Below are 27,773 nucleotides of genomic sequence, written 5' to 3'. Positions count from 1 at the left end.
AGTTAGTATGTTAGGTTTTATTATAAATAGCATACTAGTCTCTCATCATTGCTAAGCTGCAAATCCTAATTTAGGGTGAGAGAGGTTATTTGTTATTCTTGTAAACTTGTAATCTTGTTTTAAGAGAAAGTAAAAGAATAGCAGTTATAACCAATTCTTGTGTTCTTCTTCTGTTCCCTAATTCCCTATTATACTTTGTTATTGGTATCGTTTTTCACAACTTTGTTCGTAATTTTATTCAAGTTTGTTTCGTCTGCTTTACTTCCAGGTTTATTTATTTGCAATTATTTTAGTTTCTTGTTCTTATAATATTGTTTTATCATTATAAATCTAAATACGCACACGTTCATGGTTAGTAATTATAATTTCTTGTTTAATAATTATAATTCCATGTTTAATAATTATAATTTCATGTTTGTTTCTTTAAGTATGTATGTCTGGCTAATTTATTTAGATGTCGGTATGTAAAGTAATTTAATCGTAGGGATCCGAAATAAATTGGCTTAATTACGTTTTATTAAAAATCACTCGTTTCTGGTTTTGTGTCTAATTTAATTTGATAAAGTTATAAAACCAACAGAGCGAGAGTTTGAGGTTTTAGAACTAATAAAGGTTAAGGTCAACAGAGCGAGAGTTTGAGACTCTTAACTGGATAGTAGACATAGGACATTAGTTTTAAGGATGGCGAAAGCGTATTAAAACTGATTAGAATTTATTTACTTTCAAAAAAGTGTTTTTAAACCCGACACGGGATGGCGAGAGCGTACGTTACTAGCATGATCCGAGTCAACAGAGCGAGAGTTTGAGATTAGGAGATTTAAGTAGGCAACGTCTTCATGAAGCGAGCATTTTATTAATTATGATGTTTTCAAAAAGCGTTTCTAAATGTGGTGGAATGGCGAGAGCGTACATTATGAGTTATGATCGTAGTCTGAATCAATAGAGCGAGAGTTTGAGAGGATGACTTTTAAATAACATAGTTAGTAAAGACTTTTGATTTAATTAGAATCTGAACATATTGATATCTGTTTATTATTATATTCTTAGAATTAAGAGTTTATTTTCATTTCTTTAGAAACAACCCAAATATCATTAGCCTTAGCTTTACATAGTAACTTTAGATAACGGTAGGTCGATTTATAGTCCCTGTGGATTCGATATCTTTTAAAACTACACGACACGACTGTGCACTTGCAGTTATCCCGACTAATAGACACGCAAAGTCGCGATCATGACTATGCATAACAATTAATCTCATATATTATTCATAACTCTTTTATTTTCAAAGCGATTTAATTTTTTTAATTAAATTCAAAAGGGATTAATTGAAAAAGATCCGAAGTTCATCTGGTTTATAATGCTATGAAAAAGAAATAAAAGTTGATAATTGTAATCAAGCTAGTGATATTGAGCTCTGGAGATTTCCGGCGAAACTAAATCTATTATCGGTACGACATAACCCTACTCCGGTGCGGTGGTTGCAACTCTGACGGTGGTTTTGTTGATTCGTAACTGGTTTTTCTAGGGCGGAGAGACCAACTGTGAAGGTTTAAACTCCTAATTTTTGAATTAGGGACTAGATCGAAAGAATTTTTGCCTTCCGCAGGACGATCTCAATCAGAGGTGTGCCTCAGGTTGGAGCAATGACAAACACTCGCACGGGAAACCGAAGAAGAAGAAACGAGGCTTGAAATCAACAACAGATGGAAAGAAAACGATATCCTTGGCAAAAATCATGGGGATAAAACCAATCGAGTTCGAAGAAAACATAGAAAGCTCAGAAGAATACATGGGAACACCGACTGGAAGGAGAATTGATGGCACAACAGAGCGTAGAATCATAGAATTCTTAAACACTAATGAGGAGGAATGTGCTAAGAGCATCAACAAAGGTAAAATCCTAACTTCTCCAATTCTGAATTTGGCGACGGAAAACTTGAGTGAGAAATTTGAGGAAGTAGGCAATACGAAACCCCAAATTCCTGAAAAAAGAGTAAAAATTGAACTTGAAGACATAGAAGATGAAATTGAGTTTTGGAACTCATCAACTGTTTGTTATGTTCTTGGAGCAAATCCACCATTATCAGTGATAGAAGGTTTTATCAGGGGGATATGAAAATTGAAAGGAGTGGACGAAAAAGGGATCCTAACATATGGAATCTTCATAGTGAAATATCTTTTAGTAAAACAAAAAAAGTCCAAAAACGAGATTCTACCATGGTTAACGAAAAGTCGTTGTAATATTATTTGATGAAAGATATTTTCTGTAGTAGTGAGTATATGACCCAATGGACTGTCTAATATGATTCGAGGTCAGTTCAGGCATCAAATGATTTCACCCTCTCCCGATTGCAGTTGCGGATGATCAAATTGTGGTCCTCTCTACGAAGTCCAACGTCAATCACTACCAAATCAACTAACGATTAGTTGATATAATAAAAAATTTAAACAAAATAAGAAATATGTTGAAAAATGTTCCATTTAATTAACTTGTTTAATGTTTGCATATGATGTGTGATATCGTGATAGTGGAGACCAAAACTAATACTAATGGTACATGTCTACAAATAACTATAAAACTTATGTCTAAGTCTCACAATGAATGAATTTTTTTTGGCTTTATACCACCGCGAGTTCTGACATCAAGTGGTTTCATCCTCCTCCCGATCGCAGTTGCGGGAGATCGAACCGCGGTTCTTCCTACCAAGTCCAGCGCCAATCACCACTGGACTAACTAACGATTGATCATAATGAATGAAATTTCTTATACCGAAAGTGATAAATTTAATCATGTATACCTAAGTGATTAAGTATTAGTGTTTAAGGAAGCATTGTATGTCTATTAGCTAAATCTAATATTTATACCTAAAGTGATTAAGAACTTGATGTATATATATTTGTTATCTTACTATATTAATGAAATTTATTTGTTTATCTTGATCTAAAAGACTAGTATATAGAATATTTAAATTGTCTAAAATTCTAAAATTTACAATTACCCAAATACCTTATAGAGCCACACTATTTGCAAATTCAAAACCCTTATACCTTACCTAATAAAAGAAGGACTACAAAATAATATTAAAAATACACAAACAATTCTTTAATAGGTAGAAACCATGGTCCATGGATGAACATATATATCTCTTGACAATTTCACCTTAACCTTCACTTTCCCATCTTGAATTCTTTCAACTCAACTACCAACAACACTATTTTGTAGTCATTCAAAAATACAATAATAATATAAAAATTAATTGAGTGTAAAAGTATAACACTTGACTCAAAATAATTCTCAATTAAAAAAATAATAATAAAAAAAAATAAAATGAAGAGATAGAAATAAAGATTTAGACCTACTTTTTCACTCTGCTCCACTATTTATAAATAAATTAATTAATGCCCATTTTTATTGGATGACTTAGTCATATATTTATATAACTATGTCCCTTCCATCACTCTTCGAACTGTAAGCGTATCTAGTGCAGTGTTCATCTCTGATCTTCTATTCACTCATGGCTAAGAGATCTCAAAAAACCACTTCTTCTTCTTCCTCTACTATTACTACTACTACTTCATCTTCTTCTTCTTCTACCACCATGGTGAAACGTAAACGTAAAAGCATCCCAAGAAACTCACCTCCACAAAGAAGCTCTATTTATAGAGGTGTCACAAGGTTATATATACATATATTTATATATTTATTTTAATTAATTATTTAATTCAAATTTGATCTTTTTCATCTTTTTCTTTATGTTTTTGTGTCCTCTAAAATGGGTTTTATTCATATTATTGTTTTAGACATAGATGGACTGGTAGATATGAAGCTCATTTGTGGGATAAGAATTGTTGGAATCAATCACAAAGCAAGAAAGGAAGACAAGGTAATTTAATTAATTAATTAATTAATTAATTAATTCTTAATTAATTTTCTTTTTATTAAGTTTTATTATTTTGATCTCATTCATTTGTTTGATTTGATGTTTTTTATATAATGGCAATGGAAATCAATGGATGCAGTATATCTAGGTATGATTAGTGTTGTCTTAATTATTTTGATTTTGAATAAAATTGTTGTTGAGAATTGAAAGTGGATAGAGGATAGTGGGATCAAAAGATTTAATAATTGAGTAAAAAGTTGGGTTTTTAATTTAGGTGCTTATGATGATGAAGAAGCTGCAGCACGTGCCTATGACTTGGCAGCATTGAAGTATTGGGGCCAAACCACAATTCTCAACTTTCAAGTAAATTTTCTCATCTTTTATATATTTTAGTTGAATATTTTTTGTGCGCAACTGTATAGACTAATCATCGAATATAAAAGATCATAATAGACGACAAAAATTTTAATTAAATAAATATATAACAATGTTATGTGATCAGGGTTAAGTTTTCAACGACCTCCGATTAAGCTGAAAGAAATTTTTTATCATCTCTTCAAATTGATATTTGATTCATCTTTCATATATTTGGAAAAACCATATATATATATATATATATATATATATATATATATATATATATATATATATATATATATATATATATATATATATATATATATATATATATATATATATATATATATATATATATATATATATATATATATATAAATAATTATGAGTTTCTTATATATATATAAATATGTTTTTAGGTATCAAATTATCAAGAGGAGCTCAAAGAGATGGAAGGACAATCAAAAGAAGAATATATTGGATCCTTAAGAAGGTTTGGTTAATAAAATATTTACAGAATTATATTCTCCATAGATGAAAAATGAAGGATTTAGATTAATTTTATTAATATGGTATTTATGAATGAATTTATAATATGCAGAAAAAGCAGTGGATTTTCAAGAGGAGTCTCAAAATACAGAGGTGTAGCAAGGTACATAAAGTATTTTAAATGCCATGATTATTATTTTGTTGAGAACTACTAAATGCAACCATTTTGTAATGTTTTGAATCTCTTCACTATTGTTTGATCATTAATGTCAATAAAATGAATTAACAGTGTTTTTATTGAGTTTAGAAAGTGGGCCACACCCAAAATAATATAGGTGCGAACCAATTTATTATAATAATGGAACATATAAAAAAGGAAAATATTATGTTTCTTTTTAAGATTTAATAATTTTCATTTTGGATGAGATATACTTATAATTCACCATTATACTTTTTTATATCATATTCTATCAATATCAATCAATAGTGTTTTAGGTCGGTTTGCACTTTGCAATTTGCATTGAGCATAACCTATAGGCAAGGCAATACTATTATAGATTAACCCATGATACCCACGTGGTCGGTTATTCATAAAGTTAATGTAATAATAATGTAGAAAATAAACCGTTCTTCTAAATTACAAAATTAGATTAATCAGCAAAAATGAATCGTTCGAATACTACTTACTTGAGTTCAATTTTTTTATAAAAATAAAACTTGATTAATGAATCGTCCTTCTAAATTATAAAATCATATTAATCGGCTTATTATGTTGATCGGAACTGATTAGTTTAAAAAAAAGTATTTAGTTACTCTAAATTTTTTTTTATTAAATGAAGTGGTTAACTATACAAATAAATGCATATGATAAATTTTAGGTTGAATCTTGTCAATTTTTCTATGCAAGTTAGTGGGTGACAAATGGGTAGCCACCACCATTATGGTCCATACCATTCCTATTGACATTTATATATCCCCATCCATATATTTATGCTTGAGTAATTAATTTGGTGGCAAATTCTCTTACTTTTTTATTTTAATTTTCAAAATATTTAGACACCACCACAATGGAAGATGGGAAGCTCGAATTGGAAGAGTCTTTGGCAACAAATATTTATACCTTGGAACCTATGGTAATTATACCCTCTCTATCATTATTTCCATTGTGTCAAAATTATATCATAAGACCCTTGTCTAATATATTTTCATTTGATATTTCATATAACAAAAAAATACCAATATTAATATATTAAAACAAATATTCCAAAGAGTGAGACAAACATTTAATTTGGACGGAAAATGGTTTTAAGAAAACCAAACTAAGAAAAAGTCATTTTCATGAATTTTAGGGTATCATTCTTTCCCATTTTTATGGACTTTGATGTATGGCTCTACATATTTGGATTTGGTTGCATTTATAAGTCTCATGTGTCCTTATGACACGTGGAAGCAAAATCAAAAAAATAAAATATTTTTCTATAATAATTTAAAATATTTAGTCAATTTTTCACACTTATTATTAGCATTATAAAATATATTAATACCAACAAAAATAATTTAAGTTAAAAAGAAGTGGTTCCTATCGGAAATTTTACACTGAAAAATATATTAGGGTAATGCTAACATGTGCCCTTATATTTAGAAAAAAATTCTTGAATAAAATAAAAAATAAAATTAATTATATATTTGTAATTAATTCATTACACAAGTTCCAAGATAAAGTTTCTTTATTTAGGTTTTAACATGTGCCCTTAGGGCACATGTTAGCATTACTCAATATAATATTTTGTCATATCATATAAGTAATTTAAATATAACAGTATGATTTAGGTGTATACGTGATCGTGATTGATCGACAGAGAATAAACAGTATATTGCCCATTTTTCTATAAAATACATCTTTTTATTCAAAACATAAAGACATTAAACATATTAAATTAAATATATGGATCATCTATCATATAAATTTTTCTGTATACTTTGAATAAATCTTTGAACCAAACACTTAAATTTTGACTCGCAATTGAAGCCATCATCTAAATTTGTCACCCTATTAAAAAAAGTAGAGGGAATCTATTTGAACGGTGCCTGCCTTGAAATGCCAACAAGAAAATAATACCTACTATATTTTCAAAATGGTCCTACATTACATACTCAAAAATAGTAGAATAATGCTAAGGTCAAAACATAACATGCAATCAAATCTAGTAGGTTGTAATATTGATCACCAAACTTCAACTGCTCAGTAAACCTATTTATTTTTTTATACTAATGATCATATCATTCCTTTACTCTATCTTTTTTTATTCAAACTATATCTATAGACGTATTAATTGACTACTCTTCACTCTTTTAATTTTTTTTACTCATACTATGATTTATAAAATTGCACTAGAGTTTTTCTACTATTTTTCTCCCACTTCTTTTGACTCAATTGACTAATGTACTTATATTATTTATATTTGATGGAACAGCTACACAAGAAGAAGCAGCGAGAGCATATGACATGGCAGCAATAGAGTACAGAGGACTTAACGCGGTTACAAATTTTGATCTTAGTTGTTATATCAATAATGATAGCAATAGCAATCATAATCAAAACCCTAGCAATAATAATCAAGAGTTAGATCTTAATCAAGAACTAGTTGATGCAAGTGACACATCAACGACATCTTCAGCAGTCGATCTTATCTTAAACTCATCAAAATTCGAAGAAATGTTACAAAATACTACATCCCCGTCATCGGTTGAAGATAGTTATACTCCATCACTTGTCGAGTTAAATCAGCCTCATCGGAATTTTCCTGAAGATATTCAAACGATCTTTGAAACTCAATATTCAAGTATCTACAACGAGAATGATGACGACTTGATATTTGGTGAATTGAGCTCAATTGATGCACCCATTTTTCATTATGAGCTTGATGCTTGATTAGAACAAGGTTCATCAACCAAAAATAGATGACAAGGAAATTAGCAACAAAAAAATATGAGTAAACAAATATATAGAATGGAAGATTCTTTAAAGAGAAAAAAGAATAATTTGTTACAATTATGATCCAACAAGATGGCATGTAAGAGTTTTATATTAACAATTTAGTTTTATCATATGTATGTCTCCTCTCCATCATATATTCTTTCTTCATATGTTATAGTCTATTCAATAGTTTTTATTTTGTTTAAATGAGTTTTTAATTTTATAAATATATAAATTGCATACCTTTCCCTATAAGTTTCAATTTTTGTTAATTACTTAACTTTAAGGGGTGATGTGCCTAAAATAAGTATAGTACCATGTGATATGTGCTGTCATCAATTTCAATTCCAAATTTGGCATTAAACACCGCAGCATGAAATTCAATTTCAAATTCGGCATCAAATAAGCAGATTCACTTACCAAAATCATAATACCAAAACTGGTGATGAGCAACATCACTAAATGTTAAGGAAACATACACAACAAATGCACCACCAACCAACATATGCTCTGCCTGCAACAGCTTCAACTAAATTTTACCTCTTCGTTCTAGATATGTCTGACAACATGGTCCAGATAAAGAGGCAGTAGTGATAAGTTTGACAGACCTTCTCCAAAATTCTAAGGTGCCGCAGGTGCAGACTCATCGGTCCGGGTCTGGGATGCATCAGGTGCCGTCTGGGACTGTGATGCCTTAGGTGTTCTGTTGCTTAATTTTGTGACCAATATCAGAAACCTTAGTTGGTATTCCAGGCATGAGTCAGAAAAAGAATAATGGAAAGCAAAGGATTGTTGCGCTTCTGATTTGCCATTACTCATTTTTTATCACATGAAACCTTAGTTATGCATTTATCACATGAACATGAATCTATTCATGTATGATTCACATGACACATATTGCTTTTATATTCAGGAACTCTTTTATAGATGTTCAACAGCTCAGGTTCACATCCAGCAAAACGTGGCTAAGAGTGCAAAATGTAGTTTGCGAGAAATTCAATTGAGCTCAGACAAATCTTAAGAACAAGAAAGTGTGGCAGAACAAGAAAATGGTTTCTAGCAAACCATTTTCTTGTTCTTAGAGGCTAAACCACGAATACTATAACAAATCATCTCTGGAACTGGAAGTCTTCATTGCAACTTTCTGACAACAGAGGTTTCTAGCAAATCACTTTGGAAACAGTTTATTTGTCAAATCAGTATGATTTATCCAGAAAGACCATTTTATTAAGACAACACACAGATTTATACTACACCCTCAACTGAACTATTATAGTATCCCAAAGTTAAGCTCAACTTGTATTCCTTTCAATAGTTTTCTGTACTTTTTCTTTGCAAAAGTACTACTGCATTGAATGGCACACTATCCGTTAAACACAAGTCAGAAATATCTACAAAGTTAATAAGGAGTTCAATCCACATTGATAAATGACACAAAAATACCAGTGTAATAAACACTTAAAAGCAACACCTTAAATTGATGCAGCAATCCATTTTTAAGTTTGAAATATAATCATTATAGGAGACATTCAATAGAAAGAAAGTAAACCATCAAAAAATATCAATAAAGCAAAATTCATAATACATATATATAATCAAATGGCTTCATAATTTTTCATATGCTTAATAATAATAATTATGGAGTGTACAGTTGAGAAGCCAGTAGGCATACATGCTGGAAATCCAAATGACCACAGTCATAAACAAGAAAACAACTAACTATGAAATCCTCCAGTTGAAAGAAGGGTTTTCCTTATAAACTCCTATCTGAGAACCATATATCACTCCCTTAACACCAATCTTTGATGTTACCTGGGTGTTTAAATCAAGCCAGACTAGTTCATTGTTTTCTTGTTTGAAGCAAATGTGACCCTTCTTCCCAACTCCAACGGGGTATTCAGTAAAAGGTATGGGCCCAACAATAAAGAGTTTGATCCATGATTCCTTAACGCCGAGTTCACCCAAAATTGAAATGTGAAAAGTAGTAGATTTAAAACAATTTGAGATCAAAGCAACCGACTCGTTTAACACCACTAAGTGTCTGTCTATATATATCAAATCACAGGTTTCATCCATGTCTAATATAGGTGTCATAATCAACACCTCATTGCTCAAATCAAATGACACCAAACAACCTTCATTCCCATATATACCTCTAGTACCCAACCAATGACAAACTCCATCCAAGTAGACTCCTGTCCACGGTTGACCATAAGAAAAATCACGAATATTATCAAGCATATCGATCTCGAGTATCCTCCAAGAGTTACTTCTAAAACTATATATCTCCAACACGGGTTCATAGGATTTATCTTCCAACGGCATATCTTCATCTTCGTCGGTTACAGGAAAAAAAGATACATATCGAATCAACTTATAGTCGTCTCTGATATGATCATAACCAAATCCATTAAATTCAAAATACGGATCCCGATATGGGAGTACATTCTCATCAGGACTAGAAGGAATAACAAGAAAATCGGAGGTAGCCGGATTCCATAATACAGCACGAAAAGAATTTACCGGTCCTTTACTAGTCTTTTGGCCGATGCATATAATACCGTTAATACAAACTGAACCTAAAATATAAAGTGAAGTGTCATCATCTTGCAATGGAGGTGGCAAATCAAATTTGATTATATTCTCAAACTTGTCGCCGTCGGACGAGAGCAAATAGAACGCGCCGCCATGCGAAAGAGGCGGATCAACCGCAGTTAGGAAGAGAAATGTATGACTATAATGAGAATGGTTATTAGATGAAAAATGATTGCGGAGCATGTTCATAAAAATAGGGTTTTCAAACATGAGTGACCATGATTTGCGTACACATTGAAAACGCTTCAAGGATTTAACAGGTAATTTTGATAGAATGGAAATTGCAAGATCATCAGGAATATGAATTTTGTTTCTTACATTTCTCTCTTCAATCGCCGAACTCGCTGCTGAACCTTTCTCCATCTCTGACTCACTTCACACCTCACACAGAGATACGATGGCCAAACAATTACGACCGAGATTTTGGTTTTTTTTTGTCATTTTTCAATTTTTTTTATTCATTTTTAAATCACCCTATCAATTGCTTAAATCACCCTATCAATTGCTTAAATCACCCTAACCTTATACTATACTATGTACTCTAGCGGTGAAACATAAGTTTATATAGAATGAGAGATTTTTTAATGAGAAAAATAATAAATTTGTTACAATTATGATCCAACAAGATGGCGTATATGGGTTTTATATTAAAAAAAATTAGTTTTACATAGCGACTCTAATAGCATTGATTAAGTTTTGTTTATTGATTTGGGCTTAGCCTGCCTATCGCAACCAAATAAAAACACGTCGACGAAATGTATTTTGGAAAATACTTAATACACCTTTATGTTTTCTTAGAGGTTTTTGGCGAAAATTTCAAAATACTCCTAATATTTAGATATGTATATCCGAATTCACCACATCACATATATTTATAGGGGTTTTCGGATATGAATCTCCGAAATGACTTTTTTGTCGAGATAAGGGAGATTTCACATGTGCATCTTCGAATCAACCCTATAATTTAAGGTTAGGGTTTTTCGAAGATGCATCTCCGAGCTGATTTTAAGTATGTATTTGGCACCGACATAACTCCTCCTTCTTCTATGCTTTCTACTCTTTCTATTCACACAAACACTCAAATTCTTCATATCCCATCTTTCAGCAAGTTACCGAAGCAAGTGCTTCCGAGAGTTTGAAGAAGTGAGTGTTATTGAAGCAAGTGTTTCTTTTCATGTCAACAAGTTTCCAAAAGCTCTAAATTTGAGTAAGTTTCTCCAAATCATTTATTGTACATTGCGTGTATGTAATAGGTAATTTATTATCACTTAAAATCATTAGATAGAAGTTTGATTTGGGAAATGAGACTGTTTGGGTCATTATTTAAAGTTTATTGGGGCATTTAGGGAAAGAACAAGAACTTGTTCATCCATGGTTGTTTGCAGGAGTTTTCGTATGTACATATTTGAAATCACCTTTGAGTAATTTTCAAATAAGCCCATCCGTAATGTTGCCTGACTGTTTTTTTCTTCATATTTGTTCCATGACTTCCCTTTAATTAATGTTTTTTTCCAGAAAAATGGCTAAGAATCCTAGACTGAGACTTTGGCACTTGGCAGGCCAAGCTAGACAGCATCTGCTCGGCGTAAGAGAGCTGGACAGTCTAGAAGGACACAAGGATGAGGTCATCCTCCGCGGGAGAGAGAAAGTGGCAGGAGCATTTAGTTCTGCTCCAAGGAGTTGCCTTACTCGTGCGTCAACACCTGGCAGGAGCATTTAGCTCTGCTCCGAGGAGTCGCGTGACTTCATTGTGATTTCTTTATTGTTTTTCGTTTGCGTGTTTATTAATGGTTTAACTAAATTATAGATCAAACCAATATTAATTTTTTTCAAAAAAAGTCAAAAATAATTTTGTTTCTTCCAACCATTATGTCGAGTCATGTTTTTAGAAACGCAGATCCAACACGTCTTTAGAGTATTTTCAGACATGCATATTCAAACTATTTTTTGAAAATTTATAATGATGCATTTAGAGATACAAGACACCCCTTATATTTTTATTGGTTTTTTCTTTACCCACCTCCTATGGGGGGTCACCCCTAGCGAAAAGCCCAAACTACCCCTACTTCGAAAATGAACTTCTGAAGCGCTTTTTTTTAAAAAAAATTTCCATAATTCGGAAGTTCATCTCCGAAAACACCTCATGGGGGGTTTCTTCGGAGATGCACTTCCGAAAACACCTCATGGGTGAATTCGGAAGTTCATTTCCGAATTATGCAGAAACTGTGTTTTTTTTTTCTTAAATAGTCTCGCATTTTAATTAAACGCAACCGCATTTTAATTAAATGTCACCGGCAAATAAAATAAACAATAGATAGACTGAAAATACTAAAATGATAAATAAACAAAAAAAATACTAATATGAAAATATTATATACAAACCGAAATAAATAAAAATAGTGTGCTAAATATACAATCCAAAATCAAAAAATAAATAAACCCCATCATTACTGGGTGTGCCTAACCCTCTCACCCTGGGCCCTCCTCTGCCGCCTGTACCCCGCCGCACGGCCCACATCAGTGACGATCGTGTCCATCACGGCGACTGCATCTGGACCGCCCTGAAGAACGACACCCCGATCCAAGGCGTCCCGCCCAAGCATCGCTATCCGCTGGCAGATCGGAAGGAGATCAATGGCGTGGTCATCCTCCGCCTGCCGGTTCTCCAGGATCTCCTCGTGTGCTGGCCTAGGAGCGCCGGGAACGTCGGGTCTCAAGAGAGGATGAGACACCCGGTAGAACCATGTGACGTATCCCTCCACACTGTGCCAGTCCTGGGTGACCCGCAAGCGACGATACTCCTCCGGTACCACATGATGCTGCCAGTCCTCCCATATGGCAATGAGCTGCACTCTGGTCACTGTGTCAGGAGCAGCCTCGAAGGGTGACCTCGGTATCATCTGCACGAACCCAAACTAACGCATGCACCGCTCCGGGAGATACCGGACCATGATGCCGGTCCCGCATGCCAACCAGCCTGAATATAGAGCAACCCCGTCGAAGGGGACAATCTGAGCATAGTCGGCGAACGGCCTCCAGGTGACGTCGTCGTGCATCGTGCGGTCCAGGTACAAGCGGTATGGTCCCACCGCATCGTTCCCCCTCTGGAGAGCGTATCTGGCGGCCCTGGGCATGACCTTCACATAGTCAGGATCGTAGCGGAAGCCGTGGATGCGGGAGAAGTAGGAGATGATCCAGCTCTGAAACACAAACACAATAATGTATTAAAAATAAATGCGAAACATAAATAAATAAATAAATACGATAATGTGTTAAGATAAAACGTACCGTAAGCAGTGTGCAGGATCCGACCAGCTGCCTCGTCCTCTAGTTGGAGGCCTCATTCAGCTTCTGGTAGAGATATGCCAGAGTAGCTGCCCCCCAGTTCCACTGGTGAACGGTATCCAGGTCCATGAAGTAGCGGAGGTAGGTCACGTCGACGTACCTGGCACTCTTATCCACAAAGCATGCAGCGCCTACCACATGCATGTACCAGCACCGAAGAGCGCAACCGCGGTGATACTGTGTGAACAGCTCGTCACCCTCAGCCTCAGTCTCAGCCTCCGCGTACAGGTGGTGCTCAAAATACTGGCTCAAAGTGGTGAACCGGATATGAGGGCCAGATGTCGTGGCGCACTCAAACTCAGCAACTTCGGGCTCCATGCCTAAATAGAGCCCCATCCACTCAATGGCCTCTACCCTCTGGATCCGGGAGTGGGTCAACAGCGGCCCCCTGATGGGCAGGTGGAGAAGACACTGCACATCATGCAAGGTGATCGTCATCTCCCCAACCGGCAAGTGGAAAGAAGACGTCTCTTTGTGTCAGCGCTCCACAAATGCCCCCTGCATGCCGGTGCTGATGGTGGTGTAACCCGTCATGCAGAGCCCGCAAAGCCCTGAACCTCGCACATGGTCGTTAAACCACTGAGCTGCTGGTTTAAACAGACCGAAAATCTTGCGGGCGTGGTTCACCATTTTCAGTGGCTCTCTCTCCTGTTACAAAAAAAAAAACAAATAAGCGGCAAATATTAAATAAGCGGACATATATTAAATAAGCGACAAATAAACTGTTAGATTATAAAAAATGGTGACAAATAAACGGTTAAATTAAAAAAATACCTCTCCCTCCCAGATCCGCCGAGCGACGTGATCGTGGTAGTGAATCAGCACGGAAGTGTCAAAGGGCCCTCCCGGATAGCCATCCTCCTCCCCGGCTGGAGGGTCAACATCCGGTACACCCTCCGGCTCGTGGTATGGCACTTGCACCTCCTCCTCCTCCTCCTCCTCCTCTCGCTGGCGGCAAGAAGATACTTGAGCCAGCCGACTCCTAGATCCCGAAGCAGATGTACCCTCTCCCACGTCCACGGGAACTCGCACACGGCGTCCCCGTCCCTGCCCCCGTCCCTGGGTCGACGCCAGCTGCGCCGCCGCCCGCTCGCGTCTAGCCGACGCAGTCTGGGACTCTCTCCCCTGTCTGATGCGTGCTGGCTGGTCTGACATGTTCCTGTAAACAATCGAAATCGATTAATATGCGAGACAAAATAAAAAAACAAAAAAAAATGCACTTCTGATACAGTTCGGAAGTTCATTTCCGAAAACTGGGATGGAGGTGTTTTCGGAAATGAACTTCCGAAATACCCCTGCGCAGAGCTTCAATCCAACCTCCAATGGCAGACCCCATAAACCTAAACCAAAACCATTTTTATGCCTACTAAACATCCTAATATCAGTACTAACCTATCTTAATGTGATTTTTTCAGTTTCTAAACACCCTAATATAGTTTAATCAAATAGATCTAAAACTTGAAAAAACAATGATAAACTTACCAATTAGTGTTTGATGATGAGTTTGGTTGAGTTTGGAAGAAGAGTTTGGCTACTTCACACTTGCTTTTGCAGATTTTTTGCAGAGATTTCTCCTTTGGAAGTGTTTGATGATGATTAGGGTAAATGATTAGGGGGAGGGGGGCTGGTTTGCTTAATCTGCAAAACGCGCATTATTTCGGAAGTTCATTTCCGAAATGCTGTTTTCGGAAATGAACTTCCGAAACAAGACAATTTTTTTCAAAAAAAAGGCGTTTTCGGAGATGAACTTCCGAAAACGCCTTTTTCTTGCATTTCAGAAATGAACTTCCGAAATCAGGTTGGGAGGTGGCCAAAGAAATTTCTTTTTTATTTTTGTAAAGGACATGTCTTGTACATATGTAATGTTTGTGGTCTTGCCACTTGCTAAATCAAATCGCTATCGCTGAGAACTCACTATGTTGCAAATATTTACTTCATTATCGTATCTTTTATTCTTGACCCTTCATCGTCGTATCTAATAATGCAAACAAATAAGAAATTGATTTGAAATATATTTAATTTGATTATACTTGATAGTTACTAATAATATACAGAAAATTAACATAATTCTATACTTTGTATGTTAATTGCCTCCTTTTTCCACCTTTTTCGTTCTAACAGGCGTGGAGAATCGAGAACCACAGTCTCGTCCTTAACATTTGGTATGCATATGGATCCAATCTAAGTGCTCTAGAGACAAGTTTATGTAGGTTTTGGCACTTTAAATTGTGATGAATTATATAGCTAAGTTATCAAAACAATTCCATCACATAGAAAAATAACATTCCAAAGTATTTGAATTTTGAGATTAATTAAATATTTAAATATTTTTTAGAATATAAAAAAATTCATTAAAATAATAAGGAACACACAAAAATAGAATTATGATTTTATTTTTGGATGTAAAATCAATTTTCTTCAAAATTACGTTCATCATAATTCTAGAAGACAAAATATTGTTATGCATGAACCTCTTGTCTTTTTATAAAAGATTCAACGTCTCTCGTGTTAGGAGGTCAAAAGTGTCAAATGTAAATGATATAAAAACATGTTGATTGTCAAAATATGATTTCTCATGTCTGATCATTTTACTTGAAGCGGTTTTGAGGATTGTCTATCCCATAGTAAAACCTTCAAACTTTAGTTCCACGAATGGGGAAATCTCAGTCAATTCCACACATATATTTCCCTCCCATTTACTTATACATCAGAACATATATGAGTCTAAGTGTTAATATTTTCTTATTTGGGTCAGTCAAGAAACTTACAGCAACATCTTTCTTCATAGACACTTCCTTCTGTGAGTGGTCAAATCCAAACTGATTTTAAAAAAAAAAACTACAAATTAGTTCAAATAAACTGAAAAATCGCAAAAACAAATAATCAAATAGTTTTAATGTGTTTGAATTCTCTTTTATAAAAATCGTTCATATCAGATCAGATTTTAGATTAATTTTTCAAAATCAATCTAAACTGAACCGAACCGCATTCATATATTTTAGTTCTTATTTATTTTTTATTAGTAAGTGTTGTGAAAAACGATACCAATAACAAAGTATAATAGGGAATTATAGAGGAGAAGAAGAACACAAGAATTGGTTATAACTGCTATTCTTTTACTTTCTCTTAAAACAAGATTACAAGTTTACAAGAATAACAAATAACCTCTCTCACCCTAAATTAGGATTTGCAGCTTGACAATAATGAGAGACTAGTATGCTATTTATATTAAAACCTAACATACTAACTAATGGGCTTTTTCAACAAGACCCATTACACAAGCCAACTTAATAACAAGCTAACTTAACAAATTAAGGTTTAAACACTAAAACCTAATTTAACATGCTAACAACCCTAGCATCTTCGACACCTGCATGCTCGACCCATCTTCGACTACAGCATGCACACTTCGACACCAGCATGTGAGCAACCTTCGACGTCATGCTTAACCTTGTCGAATTGTCGAACCAAGAAGCTACCCTTCGACCATACTAGAGTTCGATCCAATATCTCACAAATCTCCACCTTGGACCTAACTCTACAACGTCAAGGGAACAAACTAGCTTTCTTCATGCAGCTTTATCAACTGCATACAGTGGAAAAACTTGCAACTCGGCAATGTCTTGGTGATCATATCAGCAGCATTGTCTTCAGCTGAAACCTTCAGCACTTGGACTTCTCCACGCTCGATTACTCCTCTGACGAAATGCAGCCTCACATCAATGTGCTTAGTTCGCTCATGATAGGCTGACTTTTTCGACAGGTGTGTTGCACTCTGACTATCACATTTAACAGTGATACCTCGACCTTGAAGTTTCAGCTCCTTCGCAAAACCTTCAAGCCACAATGCTTCTTTCGCAGCTTCAGTTATGGCAATATACTCTGCTTCAGTGGTTGATAAAGCAACAACTTTTTGAAGTGTGGCTTTCCAACTAATTGTTGTGCCAAACATAGTGAACACATATCCAGAAATAGATTTTTTGGAATCCATACAACCTGCATAATCAGAGTCGACATATCCTTCGATGACTGCTTTACTATCTTCACCTAAGGCTCCACCATAAATTAGGACTCTGTTCAGAGACCCATTTATGTACCTTAAAATCCACTTCAATGCTTGCCAGTGAGCCTTTCCAGGATTCGCCATGTACCTGCTTACAAGACTTACTGCATATGCTATATCGGGTCTAGTACAGACCATAACATACATCAAAGAACCAACTATATTAGCATATGGGATGTTATTCATATAGGCTCTTTCGACATCAGTACTGGGACACTGATCAATACTCAGCTTGAATTGAGGGTTTGTTGGAGTCACAACTGGCTTCGAATTCGACATACCAAACTTTTCAAGAATCTTCCGTAGATATGCCTCTTGAGATAGGCATAACTTCGACTTCTTTCTATCTCTTCGAATGTCAATTCCAAGAATTCTGGAAGCAGCTCCCAGATCCTTCATATCGAACTCCTTATTGAGTTCAGCCTTCACCCTCATCACATCTTCAACATTGTTGCTTGCAATGAGAATATCATCCACATAAAGCAACAAAATAACAAATGAATTACCAGGTCGAAATCTGAAGTAAACACAGTGGTCGAACTGACTTCTAATGAAACTTATGCGTGCCATGAACTTGTCGAATCTCCTATTCCACTGTCGAGGAGATTGTTTCAGCCCATATAAAGATCTTTTTAGCTTGCACACATAATCTTCCTTCCCCTTTTCGACATACCCTTCAGGTTGCCTCATCAGGATCGTTTCATCTAGATCACCATACAAGAACGCAGTCTTCACATCCATTTGTTCCAGTTCAAGGTCGAACTGTGCCAACATGGCAAGCAACATTCGAATGGACCTATGCTTCACAACAGGAGAAAACACATCATTGAAGTCGACACCTTCTTTCTGAGTGAAACCCCTTGCAACTAACCTTGCCTTGTATCTTTTCGACGTCACTCCTTCAATTCCTTCCTTAACTTTGAAAATCCATTTACAGCTGACTAACCTTGCCCCAGCAGGTTTCTTGATCAGTTCCCAAGTTTGATTATCATGAAGAGATTTCATCTCATCATCCATGGCCTTCAGCCATTCAGTCTTATTTCGACTCCTCATAACTTCCCTGTAATCCCTAGGTTATTCGTCTAGAACATCACTTGCAGAGATTAAGGCATAAGCTATAAGATCTGCATACCCAAGTCTCTGAGGTGCCTTGATAACTCTTCTCGACCTATCTCTCGACAATAGGTAGTCATCGACAGTTTCCTCATCCTCAGTATTTTCTGCTTCTTCTTCGACTTCATCTAGAATATGCAATTCAGCATCAACATGCTCCACCTTAACAGGAATCTCTACCTGTTCCAGCTCTTCGTCAGATGTTTCTGTACTTCAACCAACATCATCAGTTTTCTTAAAAGCCATTTCAGCTTCATTGAAAACTACATCTTGACTAGTGATACACCTCCTGTGACCTAGCTCTAGGCACCATAGCCTATAAGCTTTGACTCCTTCAGGGTATCCTATGAACATGCATTTTAGAGCTCTAGGTTCGACCTTGTCTTGCCTAATGTGAGCATAGGCTACGCAGCCAAATACTCTCAGTTTGTCGAGATCTGGTGGATGTCCCGACCAAACTTCTTCAGGTGTCTTCATATCTAACGTTGTCGAAGGACATCTGTTTATCAGATATGTTGTTGTCGAAACAACCTCAGCCCAGAACACCTTCTTTAACCCTGCACTAGTTAACATGCATCTGACTCTTTCCAAAATAGTTCGATTAAACCTTTCAGCCAAACCATTTTGTTGTGGAGTACCTGCAGTAGTTCTATGCCTTGCAATACCAGAGGCAGCACAAAAGCTGTCGAATGCCTCATTGCAAAATTCAAAGCCATTGTCGGTTCTCAACCTCTTGACCTTTCTGCCAGTATGATTTTCAACCAGAGTCTTCCAACTTTTGAAATTCTCAAAAGTTTCATCCTTAGTCTTCTGGATGAATACCCATAATTTTCTGGAATAATCATCTACTATAGATAAGAAATACCTTGCCCTAGAATGTGATGCACACCTTGCAGGCCCCCAAAGATCAGCATGGATGTAATCAAGGGATCCATGTGTTCTTTGTTTGCCTTTGTTGAACTTCACTCTGCAAGATTTTCCAAATACACAGGGTTCACAAAACTTCAGCTTTTCGACTTTGTCTCCACCAAGCAGATTTTGTTTCCCTAATTCGACCAGACCCCTTTCACTGACATGGCCCAATCTCATGTGCCATATTTCTGTCTTCGACAACGGTTTCGTGGATGCAACATTTGTCGAACCACTTACAACTTAAGCCTCAAGGGTGTACAAGCCTTGTTTCTTCACGCCTCTCAAGACTTCCTTCGAACCCTTCATGACTCTTAGGATACTTTTCTCTCCTTGGAAAACATATCCTTTCTTGTCGAATTCACCAAGAGAAAGCAAATTTCTCTTCAAATCAGGAACATACTTGACTTCAGTCAACAACCTTATTGACTCGTCATGGAGCTTGAATCTAACAGATCCAATACCTGCAATTTTGCAAGCCTTGTTGTTTCCCAGCAATACTGATCCACCATCTTGATCACATAATTCCTCGAACAAGTCTTTGTTTGGAGTCATGTGCCAAGTGCAACCTAAATCCATAATCCACTCTCTTCTCGAGTCACTGCTTGAAACCACAAGAACATCAGATGATTCGAAATCATCTTGAACAATGGCTGCATTGCCATTATCCTTACTTCCATGATCTTTCAGGCGTTCAGGGCACACTTTTCTTGTGTGACCCTCCTTCTTACAATGATAGCATCGAATGCCAGATGCTTCGCCACTGTAAGACTTCGACTGGCTTTTGCCCTTCTTGTCGAACTTACCATTCTTTCGCAAGAATTTTCCTTTAATGGCCAAACCTTCACCAACCGTCGAAGGTTTATGCTCCTTTCGCTCATTTAAGTCCTTAGAATACAAGGCTGATTGAACTTCTTCAAACGTCAGGGACTCCCTTCCATACAAGAGAGTTTCTTTGAAGTGAGCATGTGATCGAGGCAAAGCGCACAATAGTAACAGCGCTTGATCTTCATCATCGATCTTCACATCAATATTTTCAAGATCAAGAATCAGCTTGTTGAACATATCCAACTGCTCAGCCAACACTTTGTCTTCAACCATCTTGAATGAATACAAAGCTTGCTTCAGGTAGAGTCGATTTACCAGCGATTTGGTCATATACAAACTTTCAAGTTACACCCATAACCCTGATGCCGTCGTCTCCTTTGATACCTGTCTGAGAACCTTATCACCAAGGCTCAACAAAATTGCGCTGTGTGCTTTCTCGATCATATTTGTCTTCTCCGCTGCCGTCAATTTTGCATTCATGGCTACCTCCCCCTTCAACGCTTCCAAACAATCCTGCTGAACCAGTAGGGCTTTCATCTTCAAGCTCCACAGACCAAAATCACCCACTCCGGTGAATTTTTCAATCTCATACTTTGTTGAAGGCATCTTCTCCACGCTCACCGCACCAATTTGTTGTGAAAAACGATACCAATAACAAAGTATAATAGGGAATTATAGAGGAGAAGAAGAACACAAGAATTGGTTATAACTGCTATTCTTTTACTTTCTCTTAAAACAAGATTACAAGTTTACAAGAATAACAAATAACCTCTCTCACCCTAAATTAGGATTTGCAGCTTGACAATAATGAGAGACTAGTATGCTATTTATAATAAAACCTAACATACTAACAAATGGGCTTTTTCAGCAAGACCCATTACACAAGCCAACTTAATAACAAGCTAACTTAACAAATTAAGGTTTAAACACTAAAACCTAATTTAACATGCTAACAACCCTAGCATCTTCGACACCTGCATGCTCGACCCATCTTCGACTACAGCATGCACACTTCGACACCAGCATGTGAGCAACCTTCGACGTCATGCTTAACCTTGTCGAATTGTCGAACCAAGAAGCTACCCTTCGACCATACTAGAACTCGATCCAATATCTCACAGTAAGATATACTACATCAATTTATTTTCCATTGATATTTAATTTGTTTTACTACTATTTATTAGTTTAATTTTATCTATTTCATTTGTTTAACCTTTAAGGGTTAGCCTAATAATGTTGAAGGCTTAGGACTTGAGAGTGGTCAAATCCAAACTGATTTAAATAAAAACTACAAATTAGTTCAAATAAACTGAAAAAACGCAAAAAAATCAAATAATTTTAATGTGTTTGAATTCTCTTTTATAAAAATCGTTCATATCAGATCAAATTTTAGATTAACTTTTCAAAATTGATCTAAATTGAACCGAACTGCATTCATATATTTTAATTCTTATTTATTTTTTATTAGTAAGATATACTACATTAATTTATTATTCGTTGATATTTAATTTGTTTACTACTATTTATTAGTTTAATTTTATCTATTTCATTTATTTTACCTTTAATGTTGGCCTAATGTTGAAGGCTTAGGTCTTGGGAGTGTGCTTCTCTCAAGGTATCAGGTTCGAATCCGGCTAGGTCCTAATAATTTTTGTGTTGGGTTAGTTCATATAAAACTTTATCCTGTCTTTAAACGGGGCCTCTGCTAGTGGACCTGTGAATTAGGGAAGTCAATGAGGCAGGGAAATATTTAGAGGATGCTTCCCCGGTCCCCGCCCCGCCTCAATTTTTCCTCGTTCCCGATCTCCGTCATAGGAAAATATTTTTCCCCATCACATCCCTAAGGAGATCGAATCTTAAGAAAATTTCTTTGTTTTTTGATCAAAATTGTTACACTATATTTTACGTCTTTCCTTTTTAAAAAGTATAAAAGACATCCTACATCAATTACAAAAAAATTGCAAAAACATTTGTGGTTACTAATTTTTCTGTACAAAAAATATATTCAACTTAACTTGTTGCTACAACGCATGCTCTTGTACAAATATGATATATTGCCACAATACAGGGAGTAAAATAACAATAATAACTCTATTTAGTATTTATCTCCATCTATTATAAGAAAACTCTTCCGCTAATTTACTGTCAGAGTACCGCTGCTGTCTAGTGCAAGTGTGGCAAATCCACGAGTATCAGGTTCATCCACACTCATCAAGAAAATATAACCGCTAATTTATTAATTGAATGAAAAATATGTTACTAATGAAAATAAAGTGAATTTAGAGAGTAATTACCATAAGTACAATGAACAAATGAGAGTGGTTGTAGTGATGATAATGAGAAAAGGAGATGGTGAATAGAGTAGAGAATTGATAAAAGAAAATGAGGAGACGATGTGTATATTGTATGTATTGGGTGTAATTTTCTATGGCCAGTCATTTAAATGTATTAGTGTCACAGTAATAGATAATTTCAATAAATTAAAAATAGAATAAGGGAAAAAATACTTACGATCTTCGTCGCTGTTGTGGGAGGCACCTTGGTTAAACTATGTAGAAGTTTGGGACTATATTATCAAGACAATTTGGACTTAGTTCACCAAAAGAATCATGAAGCAATATTTCCTCGAGAAATATAACCCGCCACAGTAGTAAATACCAAATTTGAATTAAAAATACCATACTACTGATTGGAAAGTAAAACAAATTATAAATAACATGCATATCAATTTCAAAATTGCACGACGACTCATATGATGTCTATTGACAGAATGAGAAGGATCATGAGATTGTGCAGGTATGTGACTACATGGTTGAAATAAGACTTATAAGAATTGATTAGTAATACGTATATCAACAAAATACATCTTTTTTCTATAGCCTAACAAATAAGAACTGCATAGTCAAATGTGCTTGAGCTGGAGTAATATTTGGATGGTTGACCTTCTAGGAAGTTTTCCATAAATGTGTGAGTGAGGACAAAACATGCTGAAAAGACTCGCGTTGATTTGTGGGATAAGTCGGTAATCCTCAAAGCAGTATGAGGCGTTACAGTAAGTGCACGAACCTAGACGGGGTTAATTCATGATTACGAGCCTCCTCAAAAGCTGACACTACATATCTATCCTCTTTGGCTTTGTAGTGCCCGTGAAGCCTAGCTGCATATTTAATACCAGTCAAACGTTGATGATCTATTTTCCTATCTACCCTACATAAATGTTTCTTCTTTCCTAAACCATGTTTGTTGCATACAAACTTCCTAATTATGGTTATTTTACTATCTTCTGGCCCTCTTCTCCTAACATCACTTTTCTTAATGAAAAAACATTTACATTTATCATACCTATAATAAAATTCACAAGCTTTATTAACAATACCAAATTCCATAGTAAGAATTTCATCGAAAGTAATAGAACTAATACTCATCAATCTATCATCAACATTTACTTGACTATTTGACCACTCTACTCTAACTAATTCCTCATCATCGTCATTATCAACATCAACTTCAACATATGAAATTTCATGTCCATTATTTACATCATTAATATCTTCATCACCACTAATAAAAGTACGAAACATATATGAATATCATATTTATTCAACAAAACAGACACAAATATCATATCTCCATAAATATCCATTTACATTTCCCGGACAATTTTTCTATAAATAATATTGAAAGTATTATTTGTCGCATAGAAATGAAAACGTGGAGGAAAGAACGGTGAATATAAGATAAAACCCTCCCCATAAGAAAACTGAAAACGAGTGGCGTAAATGTCACACGATGCAAGTGACAGTGTAACCGTAATACAAACAAACCCAACAAAAAGAGAGAACATGTCTTCCTCGTCCCATTGTTGTTATCTGCTAACAACACCAATCATCACCAATGTCTCTCTCTATCTCTAGCTTTTCCACTCTCACCCCCACGCTTCCCTCTTTCAGATTCAAAGTCTCCGCCATGGTTTCCACCGTCACCACCACTAAAGTAGTCCCCGCCGTCATTGTCGGCGGCGGAAGAGTTGGAAAGGCTTTACAAGACATGGGAGAAGGCCAAGACGTTCTTGTCAAACGTGGAGATTCGATTCCTCTTGATTTTGAAGGTCCTATTTTGGTTTGTACTAGGAATGATGATCTTGATTCTGTTCTTCAAACCACTCCTCTTTCCAGATGGAACGGTATCTTTCTTTCCAACTAGTTACATTTACTTAAATGCTGATTTTGTTTAGGCTTGTTTTGATAATCAGCTTAATCTAAGGTTTATAACATAATTGCTTATCATATAAGTGCTTATCAACTAACTATGGGCCTGTTTGGAATTTGAAACTTGCTTATTTATGAAATAGCTTGTATAAGCTATTTTTCTATCCAACTGTTTTCGCTTTCATACAAGTTATAAGATGAAAATAGTTTATAGATATGTGTCAAGTTGTTCTCGTAAGGTTATACTAGTGATTATGTTAGTAGATAAGTTCAAATAAGTTAATCCAAGCATGTCTTTAGATCCGTAAGTATTGTTATTGTTGATTGGTGTGGCAGATTTGGTGTTTTTCCAGAATGGAATGTTGGAACCGTGGCTAGAGAGTAAAGGTTTGAAGGAAGGGAATCAAGTGTTGGCGTATTTTGCAGTGTCGAAACTTGGAGAGTCTCCTATTGATGGTAAGACGGATACCAATCCTGAAGGATTGACGGCTGCTTATGGCAAGTGGTCTTCGGCTGTTTCTGAAAGATTAGTAGCTGGAGGCCTCTCTTGCAAGGTATTGCCATTTGCAAGGTTTTCTTGTTTCGGTTTCTTCAATATAAACATATTTTAATGATATAATGTGTCGATCTGTCGTGAAATCCAGGTTCTGGAGAAGGAAGCATTTCAGAAGCAGATGTTAGAAAAGCTCATATGGATTTGTTCTGTCATGCTCGTTGGAGCACGTCACGGAGGGGTTTCTGTTGGTATCGTGGAAAAGGAATTCCGCTCTGAGGTAAGCTTTGTTATTCTCGTTATCTCAAAATCAATACTGCTTATCCTGCCAACCATCATTTGCTTTGTTGAAAGACAAAAAGATTAAAAGCATGTAGTTATTCGGAGAGTTGGTGATTCAAACACAATCAGAACCGAACTAACCGATATTTACGCTTCCAGTTATGTAGCCTGATAACAGAGCTAGCATCAGCAGCAGCAAGTGAAAAGGGGTTAACATTTGAAGAAGCCATGGAAGACAGATTGTGCGCGTATTCCCGAGCTGTTGCTCATTTTCCCACAGCAGTGAAGGAGGTACAGATGAAATATTTATCATATTTGCAATGCCAAACAGTAGCAGACATAGATAAAATATATAGCATTTTTGTTAAAAGAAATGCTATAGCAGCTATGACAGCGCTATACCATTGTTGTGTAGCAGAATTTGAACAAACCGTTATTTTCCGCAATCTCGTATTGAAAACACTTATTTTGTTATGTTGGCTGTGTTTGCAGTTCAAATGGAGGAATGGTTGGTTTTATTCTCTTTCTGAGAAAGCTACCTCCCAAGGCAAGCAGGATCCATGTCCTCTACATACTCAATGGCTAAGAGAATTGAAAGTTGTATAAAAGTTGAAGTTGAAGTCTCATCTGTCACTAGGTTACCAGCTTCCAAAGAGTATATATATTATGTATCTGATAGACTTCTCATCATCATCCGTTTGCATTGTTTGCATTATTTTATAGGTAGTTAAAATTCAACTGGTATAAACTAACAAAGATAACATTACAACTTTTCATTCATTTGCTTCAACTGTAACATTGCAATTGCTACAAATGTTACAATTACAAAAACAAATCAACCAAAAATCAAAAGTAATCTTTCATATGTTGCAAGGTAAAATTTCTAACAACTTAAACATAACCAAATAAGAAAAACAATGTCTTCCAAATTTTCTTTAATTTCATATTGTTCTTCAAAATCACTTCAAACGCTAAAAATTCTTGCTTTTGTGCCTCAATTATGTCTCATTATTTTTCAAGATTATGAACATGTTCCTCATTTTCTTTTTATTAATAGTTCCAACCTCTTTTACTGCATCATCTTAAAATGATAATTCTCACCTTCCATTTCTTTATAGAACCACTCAAAAAAACCCACACCTAACTTGGGTAGAGCCCTGTGTACATCAATAAACACATTTGTTACCCAAAAGTTTTTAGTAGCAAGAATGACTTAAAGTATGGATACAAGATTACCTTAAAGTGGTGACATCTCCATAATTTCTTTCCATAGTTGCTAACTATAATTTCCATGTGAAGCACACCATTGTCTCTATAATGACAATCAGTTCTCTATCACAAACTAGAGCTTGAGTACACTTTTGAATCAAAACTTCCAGAATTCTTCTCTTTATTTATGGATGAACAACATTCATAACTCATTGTTTCCTTTGATTCAATATAAGAATTTTTAGATTTGAGATATGGGGATGATATATATGGAGCTTTAGGCCCTAAATCAATTCAGGGTTCTAAGCTGCGAATAAATTAGAAAGAACACAAACCAGAAAAAAGATGATGACAATTTTGAGAAGTAGGATGTCACACGTGCATAAATAGACATTGTTAGTAAATATGAGATGTAAGAGACATATATGACACTGTTTGAAGAATTAAGAGATTAAATTGTCTTTTAAAAGTCAAGAGAACAAAATAGATTAAAATGTATAATTATTATCACATCTTCATATTTCTTAACTCAAATTCAAACATTGAAAATATATTGTACAATTATCATATTTTATAAGTTATGCTTCTATTTGTTTTAATTTTTAAAAAAGTGATTTTTTAAAGACAATTTTTATTAAAATTTAAAATAGCAAAAGTTATTTAATAATTATTTTTATAAAATAAAATATTAATTTTTACATCCAATAACATCAATGTACATAATAAAAAATTACAATATTGTCAAAATTACATAACTTTTCAGAAAAATTTACTTAAAAAAGATTTTTATGAACAGTATTTCCAAATAATTTTAAAATTATATCATTTTTAAAATTTAAAGTTTAGATAATTTTAATAAAACGTTAGTTATATAAAATACTTAAATCAATTATTTATTTATTTGTTTATTTTTTTAATAAAAATTCTTTATAAATATTTTTAACTATCAAAATATATTATACTATACAAATCATTTATAATAAAAGTTGAAATATACATACCCTTAACGGGCATACAAAAGATG

General features: G+C 35.0%; 3 protein-coding genes across 3 annotated transcripts; 2 read left to right on the top strand and 1 right to left on the bottom strand.

Annotated features, from left to right (window-relative positions):
* The first annotated feature begins 3,425 nt into the window (after positions 1-3,425).
* Positions 3,426-9,044, top strand: LOC131601090 (AP2-like ethylene-responsive transcription factor At1g16060). The gene is made up of 8 exons (XM_058872821.1): positions 3,426-3,676; positions 3,802-3,884; positions 4,021-4,029; positions 4,156-4,244; positions 4,658-4,731; positions 4,840-4,890; positions 5,784-5,860; positions 7,202-9,044. Exons 1-8 carry the CDS (start codon positions 3,516-3,518, stop codon positions 7,657-7,659), a joined length of 1,002 nt encoding a protein of 333 aa, XP_058728804.1. The 5' UTR covers positions 3,426-3,515; the 3' UTR covers positions 7,660-9,044.
* Positions 9,045-9,423: 379 nt separating this feature from the next.
* Positions 9,424-10,662, bottom strand: LOC131601714 (F-box/kelch-repeat protein At3g06240-like). The gene has a single exon (XM_058873585.1). The coding sequence runs from the start codon at positions 10,660-10,662 to the stop codon at positions 9,424-9,426; it is 1,239 nt and encodes a 412-aa protein (XP_058729568.1).
* A 13,659-nt stretch (positions 10,663-24,321) lies between these two features.
* Positions 24,322-26,396, top strand: LOC131606089 (uncharacterized). The gene is made up of 5 exons (XM_058878370.1): positions 24,322-24,740; positions 25,102-25,319; positions 25,410-25,538; positions 25,700-25,831; positions 26,033-26,396. The coding sequence occupies exons 1-5, from the start codon at positions 24,452-24,454 to the stop codon at positions 26,144-26,146; spliced, it is 882 nt and encodes a 293-aa protein (XP_058734353.1). The 5' UTR covers positions 24,322-24,451; the 3' UTR covers positions 26,147-26,396.
* The last annotated feature ends 1,377 nt before the right edge of the window (positions 26,397-27,773 follow it).

The sequence above is a fragment of the Vicia villosa genome, linkage group LG5, assembly GCF_029867415.1.
Source record: "Vicia villosa cultivar HV-30 ecotype Madison, WI linkage group LG5, Vvil1.0, whole genome shotgun sequence".
Classification (NCBI taxonomy): Eukaryota; Viridiplantae; Streptophyta; class Magnoliopsida; order Fabales; family Fabaceae; genus Vicia; species Vicia villosa.
This window is presented reverse-complemented; position numbering and strand designations above follow the sequence as displayed.